At 40.9% G+C, this 17217-nt stretch overlaps 1 protein-coding gene across 1 annotated transcript in view; it reads left to right on the forward strand.

Moving 5' to 3' along the window:
* Positions 1 to 15064, forward strand: part of LOC134620360 (protein NLRC3-like) — a 29600-nt gene extending 14536 nt beyond the window's left edge. Inside the window, exons 3-5 of the mRNA XM_065470100.1 lie at positions 1050 to 1223; positions 8801 to 8974; positions 14992 to 15064. Of these exons, the coding sequence (XP_065326172.1) occupies positions 1050 to 1223; positions 8801 to 8974; positions 14992 to 14998 (355 nt within the window). The 3' untranslated portion in view covers positions 14999 to 15064. The remainder of the gene's footprint in view (positions 1 to 1049; positions 1224 to 8800; positions 8975 to 14991) is intronic.
* Positions 15065 to 17217: the final 2153 nt, after the last annotated feature.

A 17217-nucleotide genomic window follows, 5' to 3' on the forward strand; every position in this document is an offset into this window, starting at 1 on the left:
CCAGTTCCTCCTCATTAACGTTGCTCCTCTTAGGCGGCATCTTATCGGCGTTAAGGCCCGCTGGTTGCGAAGCACCCTTGGGGGTTGCCGAAGCCCGGCCTGTCCTGGCAATTAACCTCGCTGGCTGTTGGTGGAGCGAGGCTCGGCCTGCCAGCTAGCCTTGCTGGTTAGTGTTGGTAACCGGCGTGGCCTGGCAGCTAGCCTCGTTAGCTGTTGGTGGAGCCTGGCGTGGTCTGGCAGCTAGCCTCGTTAGCTGGTGGTGGAGCCTGGCGTGGCCTGGCAGCTAGCCTCGTTAGCTGGTGGTGGAGCCTGGCGTGTCCTGGCAGCTAGCCTCGTTAGCTGTTGGTGAAGCCTGGCGTGGTCTGGCAGCTAGCCTCGTTAGCTGGTGGTGGAGCCCTGTGTGGCCTGGCAGATAGCCTTGCTGGCTAGTGTTGGTACCCGGCTTGGCCTGGCGTGGTCTGGCAGCTAGCCTCGTTAGCTGGTCGTGGTGCCCGGCGTGGTCTGGCAGCTAGTCCCGTTAGCTGGCGATGGAGCCCAGCTTGAGCAAAACTTGATTCAGTGACTTGATTTAACAAAGATGACAAAGTGCACATTCCCTTGGTTTCCTTCCATAAAAGGTATTTACATCCATGTCCTGTAATTGTGAGTAGATTGTAAAGTAAAAAACATTGACTATGATCATATAAATGCACACAAACACATCTGTACACACATATGCAAATGCATTATATTGCCTGAAAAAATTGGGCTAACTGCGCAGTGTTGCCTTGAGGCAACGAATGAAAATTAACAGTTTTACTGTATAAATAAATTTTAAAAAGTAGAACAATCAAATATGCATTTTAACATATTCATGCACATACAACCACCTTCAACTCATCATTCCATTGGAAAGAGATGTGTCTGGTAGCATTATTTGAAAAAAAAAAGTGTTTTTTTGTTGTTTTTTTTTGAAGGGCCAGTGTAAGGCATGAAAATGTGGTTTGTTGCCTCAGGGCAACGCTATGCTGTACAGGGTTAATTAATTTGTTTGTTTGTTTTTCTTCCAGACTGAGTGGCTGTAACCTCTCAGAGAGAAGCTGTGATGCTCTGTCCTCAGTTCTCAACTCCCAGTCCTCTAGTCTGAAAGACCTGGACCTGAGTAACAATGACCTACGGGATTCAGGAGTGAAGCTTCTGTCTGCTGCACTGCAGAGTCCACATTGTACACTGGAAACTCTCAGGTCAGGATCCAAACATCCCCACTGCTGATCATTAAATGATATTATTGTACAAACAACCAAGCTTTATAGAATTGGCAGGTGAACTTTTCTTTATCTTTGATTGCTTAGGAGATTCTTAATTACTGTCTGAAGATTTTTTACAGTCACATATTTTGTTTTAATGGTAAAACAGAAGCATTGTTCAGTTCAATGAGCAGGTAGCTGTGAGATTCATAATAATGAGGTATATTTGTATTAAAGATGACTAAACTTGAACAGTAGCTGTGTGGGTTACTTTGTTTACTCATGTGTGCTGATGTTGTGAGTAATTTAAAGCTGAAGTAAACTTGTAATGAGTTTAATAGAGTTTCTGAAGTAAGTGTACTTGGAGATATTTATGTGTTTACTAAAGTCCAGGAGCAGGAGGCTGTGTGTAGCATAGAGGAACCCAGACCTCAGCTTTGTCTCCTGGTTTCTGTTGCTGCTGTTACAGTTTCCCCTCATCGTTCCCTTCAACAGTCTCCTCACTGTAACAAATCAAAGTGTTACTGTATAGATTCACGTCTGAATGTTGCCATGTGCTATTAAAACTAAAAGTGATGTTTCATACACCCACGTGGTTCAGTCACACAGTAACTGATGGTAAATAATGTTTGTGTTGTGCACATCGTACAGGTCAGCTGCTCCACACAGATCTCAGGTTTACATGTTACAGGTGTTACAGGAGTGATACATCTCCTGTTTATAGTTTAGAATGTTTATTTTATAAAATGGCCTTGGCTGCATTTTTAGGTACACAACTGCAACAAACTCTGTTGTTTGCAAAACTCAGTAACTTTTTTGAAGAAGTAACTATATAATTAATAGCCCAACATTGGTCTTTATATACTGTATTTGGCAGACAGAGAGTTACAGACTCTCTCCCAGACCACAGACTCATAATACAAGTCAGAGCTTTATTTAAAAAAAGAAAGAAAGAAAGTTGTGTTTTCAAAATTGGAGCAGTTATTTTTACTTCCAATAGTGTTAACATACTACACAGGTCATGAACAAGATTGTTTTCAATTTTCATTGTAAGTGGGCTAAATCAGTTAATTAAAAGTAGTCTAACATAAATGTAAATGCTGTAATTTGATTATTTTAATAAACCATGTAACTTGCATGGATTCGATGCTGGCGTGACCACAGTGCACACGTCTGCTGTTGCTCACAGTGGTGCAACGGACCGCTCAGGGAGTTTGTGTGTTCAGACACATGAAAAATTAGAGGGAACATTGGCGGTGACTGACAGAGAAAAGGGGACTGATAAGACTTACTGTAAATATAATTATGTATGTATTGAAAAAGGAACAACTAAGATGTTCCAGCTGAAAAAATGAAATCAGTTTCAGTTTTTTTCTCACCAACTTTAATGGAAGTGTGATATTTTCAGCTGGAGTGATGGTCAAGGTGGCCTCCCTCTCCTCTTCTTCTCCTCTTCCTCTTTCATTTGTAAAGTCACTTCTGCTGCTTTCATTCATGTGGAAGTCCTGTAGCTGAGTTTGGGAGAGACTAACAGCCTCGGCAGCAGAGGGGAGAAAGGCTGTAACACCACCACTTTACTCTGTTCTACCTGTCACATCATTTTATCAGAAAACATATGTATGCTCATGTTTTTAGTATGTTTGGCTTGAAAAGCTACAATATAAGAAGATCAAATTGTGGTCGTTATTATTGTGTTGGTTTTGTTGGACTTCAAATATGTCCATTTCTTTCACACTTCACCTTTAAAAGTGAAGCCATGTTGTTCTTTGAAGGAAAAACACGACTTTTTCATGTTTTTATGATAAATGTACGACTTTAATGGGAAATATTCAGAGTTTTTTCTCTTGTTTGTTTGAAGCTGCTTCCTGTTGGCTTCAGCTGTTTGGAGTTTCCATTTTCTAAACTTCTACATTCTGAACCTTCTTCAGCTCTGAACAGATTATGAGACACTGAATGATTTCAAGCTCACACTTTGTCTAATAAACTTACATCTTTTATTCTTTATACAGATTGGACCGCTGTTGTTTGTCAGAGATCAGCTGTGATTATCTGGCAGCAGCGCTGAAGTCCAACCCCTCGTATCCCAGAGTGCTGGACCTGAGTGTAGACTACAACAACCTGCAGGATTCAGGAGTGAAGCAGCTGTGTTTTCTTCTGGAGAATCCACGATGTCGATTTGAAACTCTGAGGTCAGTCACCATGTTTTAGTTGTGCTGAGATGAATATGATGTGAAAATTGGGCTGACACTGTGGATCAGTAAGCCCACAGACCTCTATACAGGAAGTCTTGTTCTACTCTTTGTAGAACTTCTGATCCCTGATCCTCTGAGTCTGACTCAGTAGATAATGCAGAGTTCTGAGCTGATATGGATGAGCGGACTCAGGCAGCCTGACAGAGTTGATGTCCATGTCTTCCCTGCTTGTCCTGATACAAATAAACCTGAGTATCCTTGCAGGTCAGATCTCATCAGTCACACCTGTTAGTGCAGCTCTCCTCTAGATTGTAGTGCTTGTTAAACTAGGATGATTTTAGAAGCCTGGAATGCAGATCCAAGGAAAGATATGACTTGGAAAGGCCAAAGCAACCTATTAGAAGTGTTTGCACTAACATAGAATAATACTCAGTTTCACACCTTTATTGTTTCACAAAGGTTTAAAGGTGAATGTGCACAGAGAGGTTGGTGGTGAGATGGGCACTTCCAGCACTGTAGATGTGTTCCAGCTCAGTGTTCATGGAAATAATCCGGAGAGCAGGATTCCTTGATGAATGTCACATCTTCTTAAAGTTATAATCCACAGGGAAAACAGTGAAACTGTCGATCTGATATCTAGTCAACCAATCAGGTGTTTGATCTCCAGCCCCACCTTATTATCAGTTTCTCTCTTTTACATCTGAATAATCTTTTTTTCACATTTCAGTCAGTTCAGATTTCATTAGCACGTTCACTTTAGCATAATCCATTTTAATCCAAACACCTTTCTCTTTAAACTCTGTTTGTCAGTCACAGTATATCCAGTACAATCCTCTTTTTCACTGAGTCGCACACATTCAGAGATCAAAGTGTCCTGTGTGCGCTCTGTCAGCTGGCCTGAGTTAGGCCTGTCTCTTAAATCATTATTTTATTACTTTTATTCATATTCATCAAAGCCAAACTCAAACATCCTTATATTTACTGATTATGTTCTCATCAATAATTAATAGTCAGTACATTCAGATATGAATCATAATTCAGTCTTTAACATATTATCTCCTTTATGAAGAAACTGTGAAAGTTTGTCCTACATTGGGAAACATTTCAGAGAACATCTAAGAGAATATCTGTGAAGCAGAAACTAAACATAACAATAGAAGAAAAGCCAAATAATGATCCAAATCCTGCTCTGAGACTATCAGACAGTAAAGGCTTCCAAAGACAGGATGTTTGAGGTCTGCAGAAACACAAAAACACAGCAGCTAAAAATAGTTGTTCAAAGAAAACGAGGTGGGAGCTGCTGATTCCTGAGCTTTGATACTGGATTAGCTTCAGTAGTTATTCCCATCACTGCTGTAGGAGCTGCATTTAGTCACAGCTGATTGTCTTCTTTGAACAATCACAATGAGACTGCCGTCTACATGTTATAGTGGTTTACAGTCACCAGGGGGCGCTGTCACAGCCATGCAGTCAGTGGGCTGCTCTGCTTATGCTGTTGTTGGTGAAGCTGAAGTGAAACCGAGCGTTAAAACAATGAAAAGTGTCCACTGCAGCCTCCATCTGAGCTTCTCATGTTCTTCTTCTTTGATCCTCCATGTTTGTGCTGAATGCTGCTGTCGCTCTCTTCCCTGTTCCCGCCCACTTTCTAACCAATCAGCATTGGGGCGTGCACAGCGTCGTCCACACTGAGCTTTGCTGTGAGCGCGTGGACTCGTCTGCAGAACATTTCCAGTACAATAACCAGCTGTGCATGCGCCCCAAGCAGCAGCTTCAAGCTCACCTCAAAGAAGTTTAACAGGAAGGACGACTCTTCCATCACACGTCCAGCTGTGACCATGTCCACAGTGTGTGAGTGAGTGTCACCGAGGCTTAATGCTAACACCCACACATGAAGCTAATACCACCACGAGCAGCTGCTCAGTGGATTTGGAGGAGAAATTTCTCCAGCTTCTCACAGGTAGTATGGAGAATGTGGATCTCCACAAAGACTGTGGAGAGCTCGTACCAGACTCTAAATCCACACTTGTCTGCACAAAACTTCTCACACTTTCCTGTCACAAGTGTCTTCTAAGTGAAGCTACCAGGTTCAGGTCCAGCTCTGTTTATCTGGGGCTGCAGTAGATGATCCATCCTCACAAAGCAACACAGACACCAGACATAAAAACACAGCATCACACAACACAACCAGGAGATCCAAAGAATTTTCTCTGCATTTCTGTGGCTGATGCTGCTGGAACGAAGCTGTTTGAAACCTTGTTGTTCTGCACTTTGGGACCTGAAGATGAAACTGAACCTCTGTGCAGAGGGTTCAACTCTGAGGATTCCTGTTCAGTTTTTTTTTTATTTAACACGGCAAAACTTGACAACTTTATGATAAATGTACAACTTCATTATGAAAAATTAATTTTTTTCTTTCGTTTGTTTGAAGCTGCTTCCTGTTGGCTTCAGCTGTTTGGAGTTTCCATTTTCTAAACTTCTACATTCTGAACCTTCTTCATCTCTGAACAGATGATGAAACACTGAATGATTTCAAGCTCACACTTTGTCTAATAAGCTTACATCTTTCATTTTTTATTCAGATTGAAGGTCTGTGATTTGTCAGAGATCAGCTGTGATTATCTGGCAGCAGCGCTGAAGTCCAACCCCTCGTATCCCAGAGTGCTGGACCTGAGTGTAGACTACAACAACCTGCAGGATTCAGGAGTGAAGCAGCTGTGTTTTCTTCTGGAGAATCCACGATGTCGATTTGAAACTCTGAGGTCAGTCACCATGTTTTAGTTGTGCTGAGATGAATATGATGTGAAAACTGGGCTGACACTGTGGATCAGTAAGCCCACAGACCTCTATACAGGAAGTCTGGTTCTAATCATTGTAGAACTTCTGATCCCTGATCCTCTGAGTCTGACTCAGTAGATAATGCAGAGTTCTGAGCTGATGTGGGTGAGCGGACTCAGACAGCCTGACAGAGTTGATGTCCATGTCTTCCCTGCTTGTCCTGATACAAATAAACCTGAGTATCCTTGCAGGTCAGATCTCATCAGTCACACCTGTTAGTGCAGCTCTCCTCTAGATTTTAGTGCTTGTTAAACTAGGATGATTTTTAAGCCTGGACCGCAGACTCCAAGGAAGTTATGACTTGGAAAGACTAAACCAACCTATTAGAGGTGTTTGAACTAACATAGAATAATACTCAGATTTAAATCTTTATTGTCTCACAAAGGGTTAAAAAGTGAATGTACACAGAGAGGTTGGTGGTGAGATGGGCACTTTCAGCACTGTAGATGTGTTCCAGATCAGTGTTCATGGAAATAATCCGGAGAGCAGGATTCCTTGATAAATGTCACATCTTCTTAAAGTTATAATCCACAGGGAAAACAGTGAAACTGTCGATCTGATATCTACTCAGCCAATCAGGTGTTTGCATGCCCTTCACTGATCTTCAGCCCCACCTTATTATCACCCCCTCTCTCTCTTTTACATCTGAATAATCTTCACTTCACATTTCAGTCAGTTCAGATTTCATTAGCACGTTCACTTTAGCATAATCCATTTTAATCCAAACACCTTTCTCTTTAAACTCTGTCAGTCACAGTATATTCAGTACAATCCTCTTTTTCACTAAGTCACACACATTCACAGATCAGAGAGTCCTCTGTGTGCTCTCATTCACTCACACTCACTCTCATATGGCTGAAGTCTGCTTGTACAGAGGCTAACCTCAAGAAATCACATGATAGGGTGGGGCTAGGTTTCACAATTGCTCTCTGCAACCTTGGCTGATTGTGACCTACACCCATTTTCACACCTTGGCTCGTGTGATTAGGTAGAGGATCAACAGGGGGGTTCATGACCCCCTTGGCGGACTCTCCCACAGGGCTTAAATCTGGGACTCTCTACCATTTGACCCTAGAAATAAAGAAGCTTCTTGGATGAGAGGTGAAACGTCTTCAAGAAACTTAAAGAAGTCCAGATGCCTTTTTTTCTAAGCTCATTAGATGACTGCGAACCTTCACAGACACCTCATCAGTGGGACTCTCAGAGCTACCAGCCCTTTCCTAAAATCACAAAGCTCTTCATTGAAATCAATGATATCAAAGTGTCTGTGAAGGTTCTCAGTCATCCAGGTCATCGTAGTCTGACTACAATGACCTGGATGACTGAGAACCTTCACAGAAATATTGGCGTACATTTTGGGAGGAACACCCTTCAACTGGTACGGGAGTATGAAAGGGAATCAAGGAAACTGGCGGATCATAGGAACCAACTTCGTTTCAACCTAAGATGCAGACAAAGCAGAGTTGTTCCTAAGAGCTTGCGCCTGGGATCCACTGTCAGGGGACACAGAGCAGACTTGATTCTACAGAGAGCACAAAAACACCTTTTAAGTGAAAGGATAAGATAGGTCCATTTCACTATAGATGCCCTCCAGATCAAGATCAGCCAGACTCTGCAGGAACTGGAAACCCTTCTAGACTACGATGACAATGATATCAAAGCTGATTCAGCATCACATTCATCTTTTGTCCTTGCTCTGCATTCCCACCATGGACTTCATTCCTTTCCAAGCCAGCCTCGAGTGTCCTTAATTCAACTTATGCTCTGCTTTACTTTTAGACCTGATTTTAGCTGCTTCATCTCTCTTTCAACAAGTTTCTGTGTCTCAATCTTTTTCTTCTCTCCCTCATAACAAGACAGTTTCTTCTGCCTGACAACATGTAGGAGTGATTTACTAATCCAGGGCTGATTTTTGGGGAAAATAGTTCCTGTTTTCAAACAAATCACCATTTTTCCCAGAAAGAAATGTAAGTAGAAATAAATGATCTAAGTGAGAACATGAGCCTTTAAAAAGGGTCTTCTGAGGCTGCTGCCAGTGGTCAAAGCCTCAAACAAAGCTCTGTAAGTAAATATGTGATCATAGCTTTAGATTTTGAATGTTTATTCTAGTTAACATAGATCAGGTGGGAAAACTCAAATAAAATATCAAAAATATTAAGTGGTCATCGGTACTCAGTTTGTTCAATACTGAATACATTGGAGCACAAATTGTCCACATTTCTGAAATATTTCTGGGTGTAACTGTTACCAATTTAGACCTGACCTGTGGTTGTTATCTAAGTGATAATCATCAATTCTACTAAAACAAATACAAAATAAAGAAACACATTTTGTTGATACCAAAAGCACTCTGAACAATTCAGTGTTGTTTTACTGCTGTTCTCTCTTCACTTCTTCTCCTCTGATTCTCTCCACATGTTGCATCAGTGCTCAGTTTCCTGACAACAACAAGATTAAATATTGCTAAATATAATAATATGTTCTTACACTTCAACATGACTGTGTGGGTTGTTTTATTTTTGTAATTGTTTATCTGTTGTTTTTCAGACTGAGTCGCTGTGACCTGTCAGAGAGAAGCTGTGAAGCTCTGTCCTCAGGTCTCAGCTCTCAGACCTCTAATCTGAGACAGCTGGACCTGAGTAACATTAACCTGAAGGATTCAGGCGTGAAGCTTCTGTCTGAAGGACTGAAGAGTCCACACTGTACACTGGAAACTCTCAGGTGAGATCAAGCATTTTTCTTTCATCAACTGACAGAATTAGCAGATTAATAATAAGGCAGTCCTCTAATAAGAGGAGAAGTGGAGGTGTTTTGAAGGGCAACATACTCTCATGTTAACAAGACAGGAAGTAGTTCCTGGGAACTGCTTCCTTTGTTATTGTCTAAGTAGAAACATGATGGTGAAAACAGTGATGAGTTTGCAGAGGTGAATCCACAGCACACAACACAACAATGCTGTTGCGTGCTGAAAGCAGACTTCTCACAGATTCTGAGACTGCAGGTTTCATCACTGTCCAACCAAAATTCACTGAACCAGCAGTAAATGAACGTCCAAAACTACGCTTCATGTTTAAAAAAACAGATGATCAGGGGGATTTGTGTTTACATCTTTGTTGTGTAATCTGTTCACCTGCTGTTTCAGCTGTTTGGTGGTTGTTGAGATGGTTTTGTGAACTTTTAGCTGAGATTCTGACATTTCTGTAGATACCACACAAGTCTAATTACTTTGTATAGCATGAATGGCCATAACAAGGTTTTTAACAGTAAGAAAAGTTGTAAAACGTAAGAAAATATAGTTAAAAGTCCAAAACCTTCTACATCTGGTCGCTTGTGGTAAGGAGCAGGTCAAACAAGTAAAGAATTATGTTATAATTATAAATGGCTTCAACAGCACATTCAGGTCTGTGAGACTCATTCAGACACTGAGCCGTGGCTCTGTGCTACATGCACATATTTCTGCATCTCTGCCATTCAGACACACTTTGTATATAGTTTATTTTATGTAGTATTCAATACTGAACTGTACATTTAGTCTTTTGAAAGGCAGCAATTTGTATTCAGTGTTTTCATAAAAGCCCTATTTTTATCCATTTACTGCTATTAGGAAGAACACGTGAGGTTTAAGACCTGGACGAGTTTGAAACCTTTTGTCCTCCACAATGAAAATGGGTGGAAATAAAAATGGGCATCACTTTAGCCAGCTCCTAGTTTTATCAGTTCTACTCTCAGCATCTCCTGTATATCTCCTATATAAATGTTGCACTCAGCTTTGTGGTCTCCAATATCACTGAAATGCAGCCAGATGCTGCTCATTTTGCCTTTTCACTGTTTCCTGACACGCTTGCATTTAAATACAGCTCCCTGTTTCTCTGTGTACCTGGTCTATACCACTACCCTTGCTGTCTATGGGACATTTCCGTCTTCTTTCACATAATGGTATGATCCCAGTCTGTCTCCTAAAGTGTTTGACCACATGGTTTGCTCATCAGAATAAAATCTCAGCCGTGCTCACATTGATTATCAGGAAGCCTGAAAATTCATCAATATTTGACATATGAAATTATTTCAAGGGCTGGATTTGGCCCACGGGCCATATGTTAAGACACTGCTCCTGGATTGTTATCTTCATCATCATCTCCATCAGCCCTCACAATACTCCACCTTCATCAGCTTCATGTTCAGGAGCCTGGATGGACAGTAATTCTTTCCATGGGTTATGGTGGGACATTGAGAGCTGAAGTCAAACAGCAGTGAGAAATGAAAGACTGATTCATTTCTATTTAGTCTTGTGATGTGCAGCTTTGTTCAGAGCATTAAGGCCCAGCAAAGATTACTGAGGTCACAGAGTGACTGATGAAACCTGTGTGCTTATAGAAACTGAAACCAGATGAACCAGAATAGAAAGACATTAAAATGAAGTGTCAGCTACACAAAGGCAAAGCTGTTCAGTTGTTGGTGTGAGTTATTTAAATGGAAGATGGAGTCAGACTTTAAGCTGCTGGACTCAGTCACTATATCCTGTTCTCCTCATAGAACCTGGATACACAGACTCACCTGTGACACAGTGACACACAGTGTGGGCTACACACACATTAGAAAGTGGATCAGTCACACTTGTACAATCATTTGTAGTGCTGGGCAACCATGAACACTTTGAATCACCATTAATGGCTTTGTTACAGCAACATTCAATCATGAGTTCAAAAGTAGTGTATTGTGTACTTATTTTAATAGTACTGCAGTATGAGAAGTGCAACACTCAGTGTGCAGAAACAAATCAGGTGCTTTCTAACAGCAGTATTCCCTTTAACACAGTAGCAGTTCAAATATTTCTGTCAGTCTGAGCTGAAACATAAATCTAATCAAATCAAATATCAAATCAAAGTTCTTTGCCTCTGCCAGGACGTCAACATTTGATCTAGTTTTTTACAAAGTTCCCCTCAGAGTCCAGAGCCACCATCATAACATTATAACAGGCACCTTTGATCAACAGCAAGTGAACATTTATAAATGTGTGTTTTCAGAACAGGAACCAGCAGAACTATTCTTCTGTTATCAGGCAGCAGCACAAACGCTCATCAGCTCATTTACTGTGCAGGACTTTGAGTGTGTGAAGTGTGTCTTTGTGCTGGACTTCCTTTGGAGAATCTCAGTCAGAAACAAGACAAAGAAAAACTCTTTCAATAATCCAGGTTGAGTTGACAACATGAACTGCATTTATCTTCCTCTGACTTGACATGTTCTTCCTCCTCTGCACCGAGCCAGCTGCTAAGACACACAAGCTCACTGACATTTTCTGATGATGAAGAAACTCTCTTCTTCTGTACAATATGAGCAGCAACAGAGAACAAGCTTTCACAGGTACAGATGTTGCAGCTGTGGCCAAGTACATGTGCTGCATGTTTGGAGCAGCACTCTAATGGACAGGCCTCTGTACTGATGGTGGGCTCTGCTCTGTATCCACCACACTGTTCTCAGCTGAGTCTTCCTCCTGTTCACACTCTGATGAAGCACCAATAGGGCCAACTTTTTCTCTGGTGGCTCGGATGTAGTGATGGGTAGATGAGGCCTCGTGAAGCGTTTCAGCACATTCCCCAAACTGTATCGGCACTGTGTCGACACAGTTTTGCTGTTTTGCTCCATACTGACACCTGCTGGACCTTAAATATCATTGCAGGCAACTTACTTGAGACTCGCAACATTTCACAACAATTCAATGACCTAGTCAGACTTATACACTGTACGGTATTGTACTTTCTATGGAATCATTTTATATCTTTTATATTGCAAGTATTGTAGACATCACCAGTGTGTGAATGGGTGGATGACTGGATGTGAAAAGCGCTTTGGGGTCCTTAGGGACTAGTAAAGTGCTATACAAATACAGACCATTTACATCTTTAAAATATAGTGTGAATGACATTAAGTGAAAATTAAAATGAAAGTATTGTGAATGTAATATTACCCATTCGACTCAGAGTTTATTATAAATTTCTATTCAGAAAAATAAGTTTATTCAATCTTTTTGCATTCAGTCTATTGCTTTTTGTTTGTTTGTTTTTTACACCTTTTCCCCAGCTTTGGAAAACTCACAGGCACAGATGAAGCTGGGGTACACAAAAGCTGTAAAGTCAGGTGGAAAAGGTTCAGATAAGATGTCTTCCTATTCCCCCAGTACGTTAAAGGATCCTCTGATCTTGGAATGTTTCTCTCTGACACTCTCCACAATACTAAGGGGTTGGCAGTCCTTTATAATAAAATTCAGGACTGCCTGGTCCAGAACAATCTTCCTAGATGCTTGATTTGAAAAATAAAACACATACTAATAAAAAAAATGATAAAGCTGTTCAGTGTCAGTATAGGCTGACCTGTGTTCATTCTCAGTGTGTTTGTCTCCTCATTTTCATGTTTGCCTCTGTAACACTGAGGAGGCGCTTTTGTTTGTAAGAAAGCTCCGCAGAACAGATGCAACATTTAACCTGCATAAAATGAAATAAATAATTTACACTTCAAGTGACATTGCTGTTTTTCCTATTCTGATAGATTACACTGAAACAAACAGTTACCTTATTTGCAGTTAAAAGATCAAAATGATCCCACACAGCAGAAACGTTTCTTTTACTTTTTGGCTCCATTTTGTTATGGAGAGATGTGTATTCTTTTTTTTCTTTGCCAGAGTAATTTTGTGGGGGGTTTTTTGGTGGCGACTCATTCCGCTGGCAGATACGGATGCGGTACCTTTTAAACACAGTTTGGCGCGTTGACAATGAGCGATACAGCAGCTGTATCGATCACGTGACTTTTTCTTAAAGTGACGCACGCACCGATACACGCATCGCTAGGTGAGCTTGATACATGCGTCGGTGCGTCAGTTTTGCAGGACCCATCACTACTCGGATGTTGTTGCTTCCACAGGTTTCCCTCCAACAACCCTCTGTTCCTTCAGTAAGTTCAGTAAGATCTGGGTAAACACCTGAGCTCCTTGAATCTGGCTCCAGTGCAGCAGCAGTTTTCACATATACAATGTTGGCATTTTGCTTACGTGTCTCCAGGTCTGTTCTGAATGTAGACTTGAATTTGACCACGTAGGCGGGGTCATCATCTGAGCTCTCCATCACCTGAGAGAGATGACAAAACACAGAATCACAGAGCATGAAAACCAACTTTTCTCCTCCCAGAAGTTCAGTCACAGACCTGCAACAGAAACAAGAATCAAAGATTCAAATGACGCAGAGCATTCATGTACTTATATACACAAACATGTCCTCTACATATTCATGCTGTATTTACACACATACAGAGGCTGTTTGTCTCTCACACACAGACAGGACACTGAGAAATACATCATGTTAAATATACCTGCAGGGTTCCAGCTGTGCACGTTGTCCCTGTTAGCTGTGATTGCCATGGCAACCTTGGTGTTGTGTGCGATGCAGGGACGCGTTCAAAGGCAGACGTCTGGCAGCAGCATCATATTTGATGCACTGTCTGTACTGAGTGTGCTGACTTTATTTCAAATGTCCCACTGCTGTGCAACATGAATCACGTTCTGCACGTTTCTGTAACTCCCAGGTAACCATGGTTACCCAGCTATGTCCAGTAGTCTCCAGAGGGACCAACAGCAGGTTCATGTTGTAACACCGTGGCTTTCGTGGTCTCTCCTTTTTCTACAGCTCATGTATTCTTCTTGTGATGGTGCGTCTTGAGGCTCATACATGCCGTCATTTGTTGATCCTAAGAACGTTCCTCAGACCGACTTCTTCAACAACACTAATCGGCCTGCAGTTTGTAGCTACTCACTTCACTGTGGCGTTTGTTAGCTTGTCTTTCTTTGGTTTATCTAGACTCCTCCCACAAGCTGAATCTACGTAGTCTGCCCAAGCCTCCCACCTCTGTTTGTTTGGGTGGTTTGTTTGCTGCCATCAACAGCGTGAAATTAATTTAAGTGATACTTCCGACTTGAAGTACTCCAATGATAAAAAACTCAACTTTGCTTCCAAATAACTTTAGTTGTATCAACACTGCCCTCTGGAACAGTTTAAAATGTCCGTGTCAAAGATCTGTACCTGTCTCCATGTTTCTGTCCCAGGTCATGTGAGCGCTGCAGTAGTATTAGGCCCACCCTCAATACTCTCATTGGCTGAGACGCATAATGAATGACGCGCATTTCAAGCCAGCAATGGTCAACATCCCTCCTGTGACCCATGGCTTTTATATTCAGAGCCAGTGAGCACTTTCACAATAATCATGATTTTAAAAACTATGATTAAAATTATTGCTGACATTAATCAATTAATGAGTTAACGAGATAATAACAGGTTAAGTTGCCCTAATAATTAGACTTTGATGACAAACTGATGTGATCTCCATGTTTCCTTTGTTGGACTGTGGGCGAGTGTCAGAACTGAATGTACTGAGTAACATGTAGAGTTTAAATATGTGTCAGTTCCAGTTTTAGAGCTCTAAAGTGCAGTTATCATGTTAGGAACATGTTAGGAATAGACAGAAACACTGAGGTCAAATCTTTATTTTACCACTCGCTGCATTCTTGATGTTCATGAATTCAGCAGGTTCATGATTGTCTGCAGCTTTAATCTCATATTTCCATCTAAAGTGTTGAATTTGACTGTTTGATGTTCTTTATGATCTCTAGCACCAGTTCATCTGTAGGCTGTGCTCAGTCCATCCATTTAGTGAAATGATGTTTAAAGGTCTCCTTGTTCTGTGAGCGTGCACAGATCCTGAAGCAGAAAGCCTGGGTTAACAGAGAAATGATCATCACTGTGATGATGCTCATCATCTCTGACTGGGATTTGAGGTTTTGTCAAAACAGCAAACACAAAGAAAGTCTGGCTATGTCTTTCAACAAGTTTCTGTGTCTCAATCTTTTTCTTCTCTCCCTCATAACAAAACAGTTTCTTCTGCCTGACAACATGTAGGAGTGATTTACTAATCCAGGGCTGATTTTTGGGGAAAATAGTTCCTGTTTTCAAACAAATCACCATTTTTCCCAGAAAGAAATGTAAGTAGAAATAAATGATCTAAGTGAGAACATGAGCCTTTAAAAAGGGTCTTCTGAGGCTGCTGCCAGTGGTCAAAGCCTCAAACAAAGCTCTGTAAGTAAATATGTGATCATAGCTTTAGATTTTGAATGTTTATTCTAGTTAACATAGATCAGGTGGGAAAACTCAAATAAAATATCAAAAATATTAAGTGGTCATCGGTACTCAGTTTGTTCAATACTGAATACATTGGAGCACAAATTGTCCACATTTCTGAAATATTTCTGGGTGTAACTGTTACCAATTTAGACCTGACCTGTGGTTGTTATCTAAGTGATAATCATCAATTCTACTAAAACAAATACAAAATAAAGAAACACATTTTGTTGATACCAAAAGCACTCTGAACAATTCAGTGTTGTTTTACTGCTGTTCTCTCTTCACTTCTTCTCCTCTGATTCTCTCCACATGTTGCATCAGTGCTCAGTTTCCTGACAACAACAAGATTAAATATTGCTAAATATAATAATATGTTCTTACACTTCAACATGACTGTGTGGGTTGTTTTATTTTTGTAATTGTTTATCTGTTGTTTTTCAGACTGAGTCGCTGTGACCTGTCAGAGAGAAGCTGTGAAGCTCTGTCCTCAGGTCTCAGCTCTCAGACCTCTAATCTGAGACAGCTGGACCTGAGTAACATTAACCTGAAGGATTCAGGCGTGAAGCTTCTGTCTGAAGGACTGAAGAGTCCACACTGTACACTGGAAACTCTCAGGTGAGATCAAGCATTTTTCTTTCATCAACTGACAGAATTAGCAGATTAATAATAAGGCAGTCCTCTAATAAGAGGAGAAGTGGAGGTGTTTTGAAGGGCAACATACTCTCATGTTAACAAGACAGGAAGTAGTTCCTGGGAACTGCTTCCTTTGTTATTGTCTAAGTAGAAACATGATGGTGAAAACAGTGATGAGTTTGCAGAGGTGAATCCACAGCACACAACACAACAATGCTGTTGCGTGCTGAAAGCAGACTTCTCACAGATTCTGAGACTGCAGGTTTCATCACTGTCCAACCAAAATTCACTGAACCAGCAGTAAATGAACGTCCAAAACTACGCTTCATGTTTAAAAAAACAGATGATCAGGGGGATTTGTGTTTACATCTTTGTTGTGTAATCTGTTCACCTGCTGTTTCAGCTGTTTGGTGGTTGTTGAGATGGTTTTGTGACCTTTCAGCTGAGATTCTGACATTTCTGTAGATACCACACAAGTCTAATTACTTTGTATAGCATGAATGGCCATAACAAGGTTTTTAACAGTAAGAAAAGTTGTAAAACGTAAGAAAATATAGTTAAAAGTCCAAAACCTTCTACATCTGGTCGCTTGTGGTAAGGAGCAGGTCAAACAAGTAAAGAATTATGTTATAATTATAAATGGCTTCAACAGCACATTCAGGTCTGTGAGACTCATTCAGACACTGAGCCGTGGCTCTGTGCTACATGCACATATTTCTGCATCTCTGCCATTCAGACACACTTTATATATAGTTTATTTTATGTAGTATTCAATACTGAACTGTACATTTAGTCTTTTGAAAGGCATCAATTTGTATTCAGTGTTTTCATAAAAGCCTTATTTTTATCCATTTACTGCTATTAGGAAGAACACGTGAGGTTTAAGACCTGGACGAGTTTGAAACCTTTTGTCCTCCACAATGAAAATGGGTGGAAATAAAAATGGGCATCACTTTAGCCAGCTCCTAGTTTTATCAGTTCTACTCTCAGCATCTCCTGTATATCTCCTATATAAATGTTGCACTCAGCTTTGTGGTCTCCAATATCACTGAAATGCAGCCAGATGCTGCTCATTTTGCCTTTTCACTGTTTCCTGACACGCTTGCATTTAAATACAGCTCCCTGTTTCTCTGTGTACCTGGTCTATACCACTACCCTTGCTGTCTATGG

Source organism: Pelmatolapia mariae, linkage group LG3_W, assembly GCF_036321145.2.
Source record: "Pelmatolapia mariae isolate MD_Pm_ZW linkage group LG3_W, Pm_UMD_F_2, whole genome shotgun sequence".
Classification (NCBI taxonomy): domain Eukaryota; kingdom Metazoa; phylum Chordata; class Actinopteri; order Cichliformes; family Cichlidae; genus Pelmatolapia; species Pelmatolapia mariae.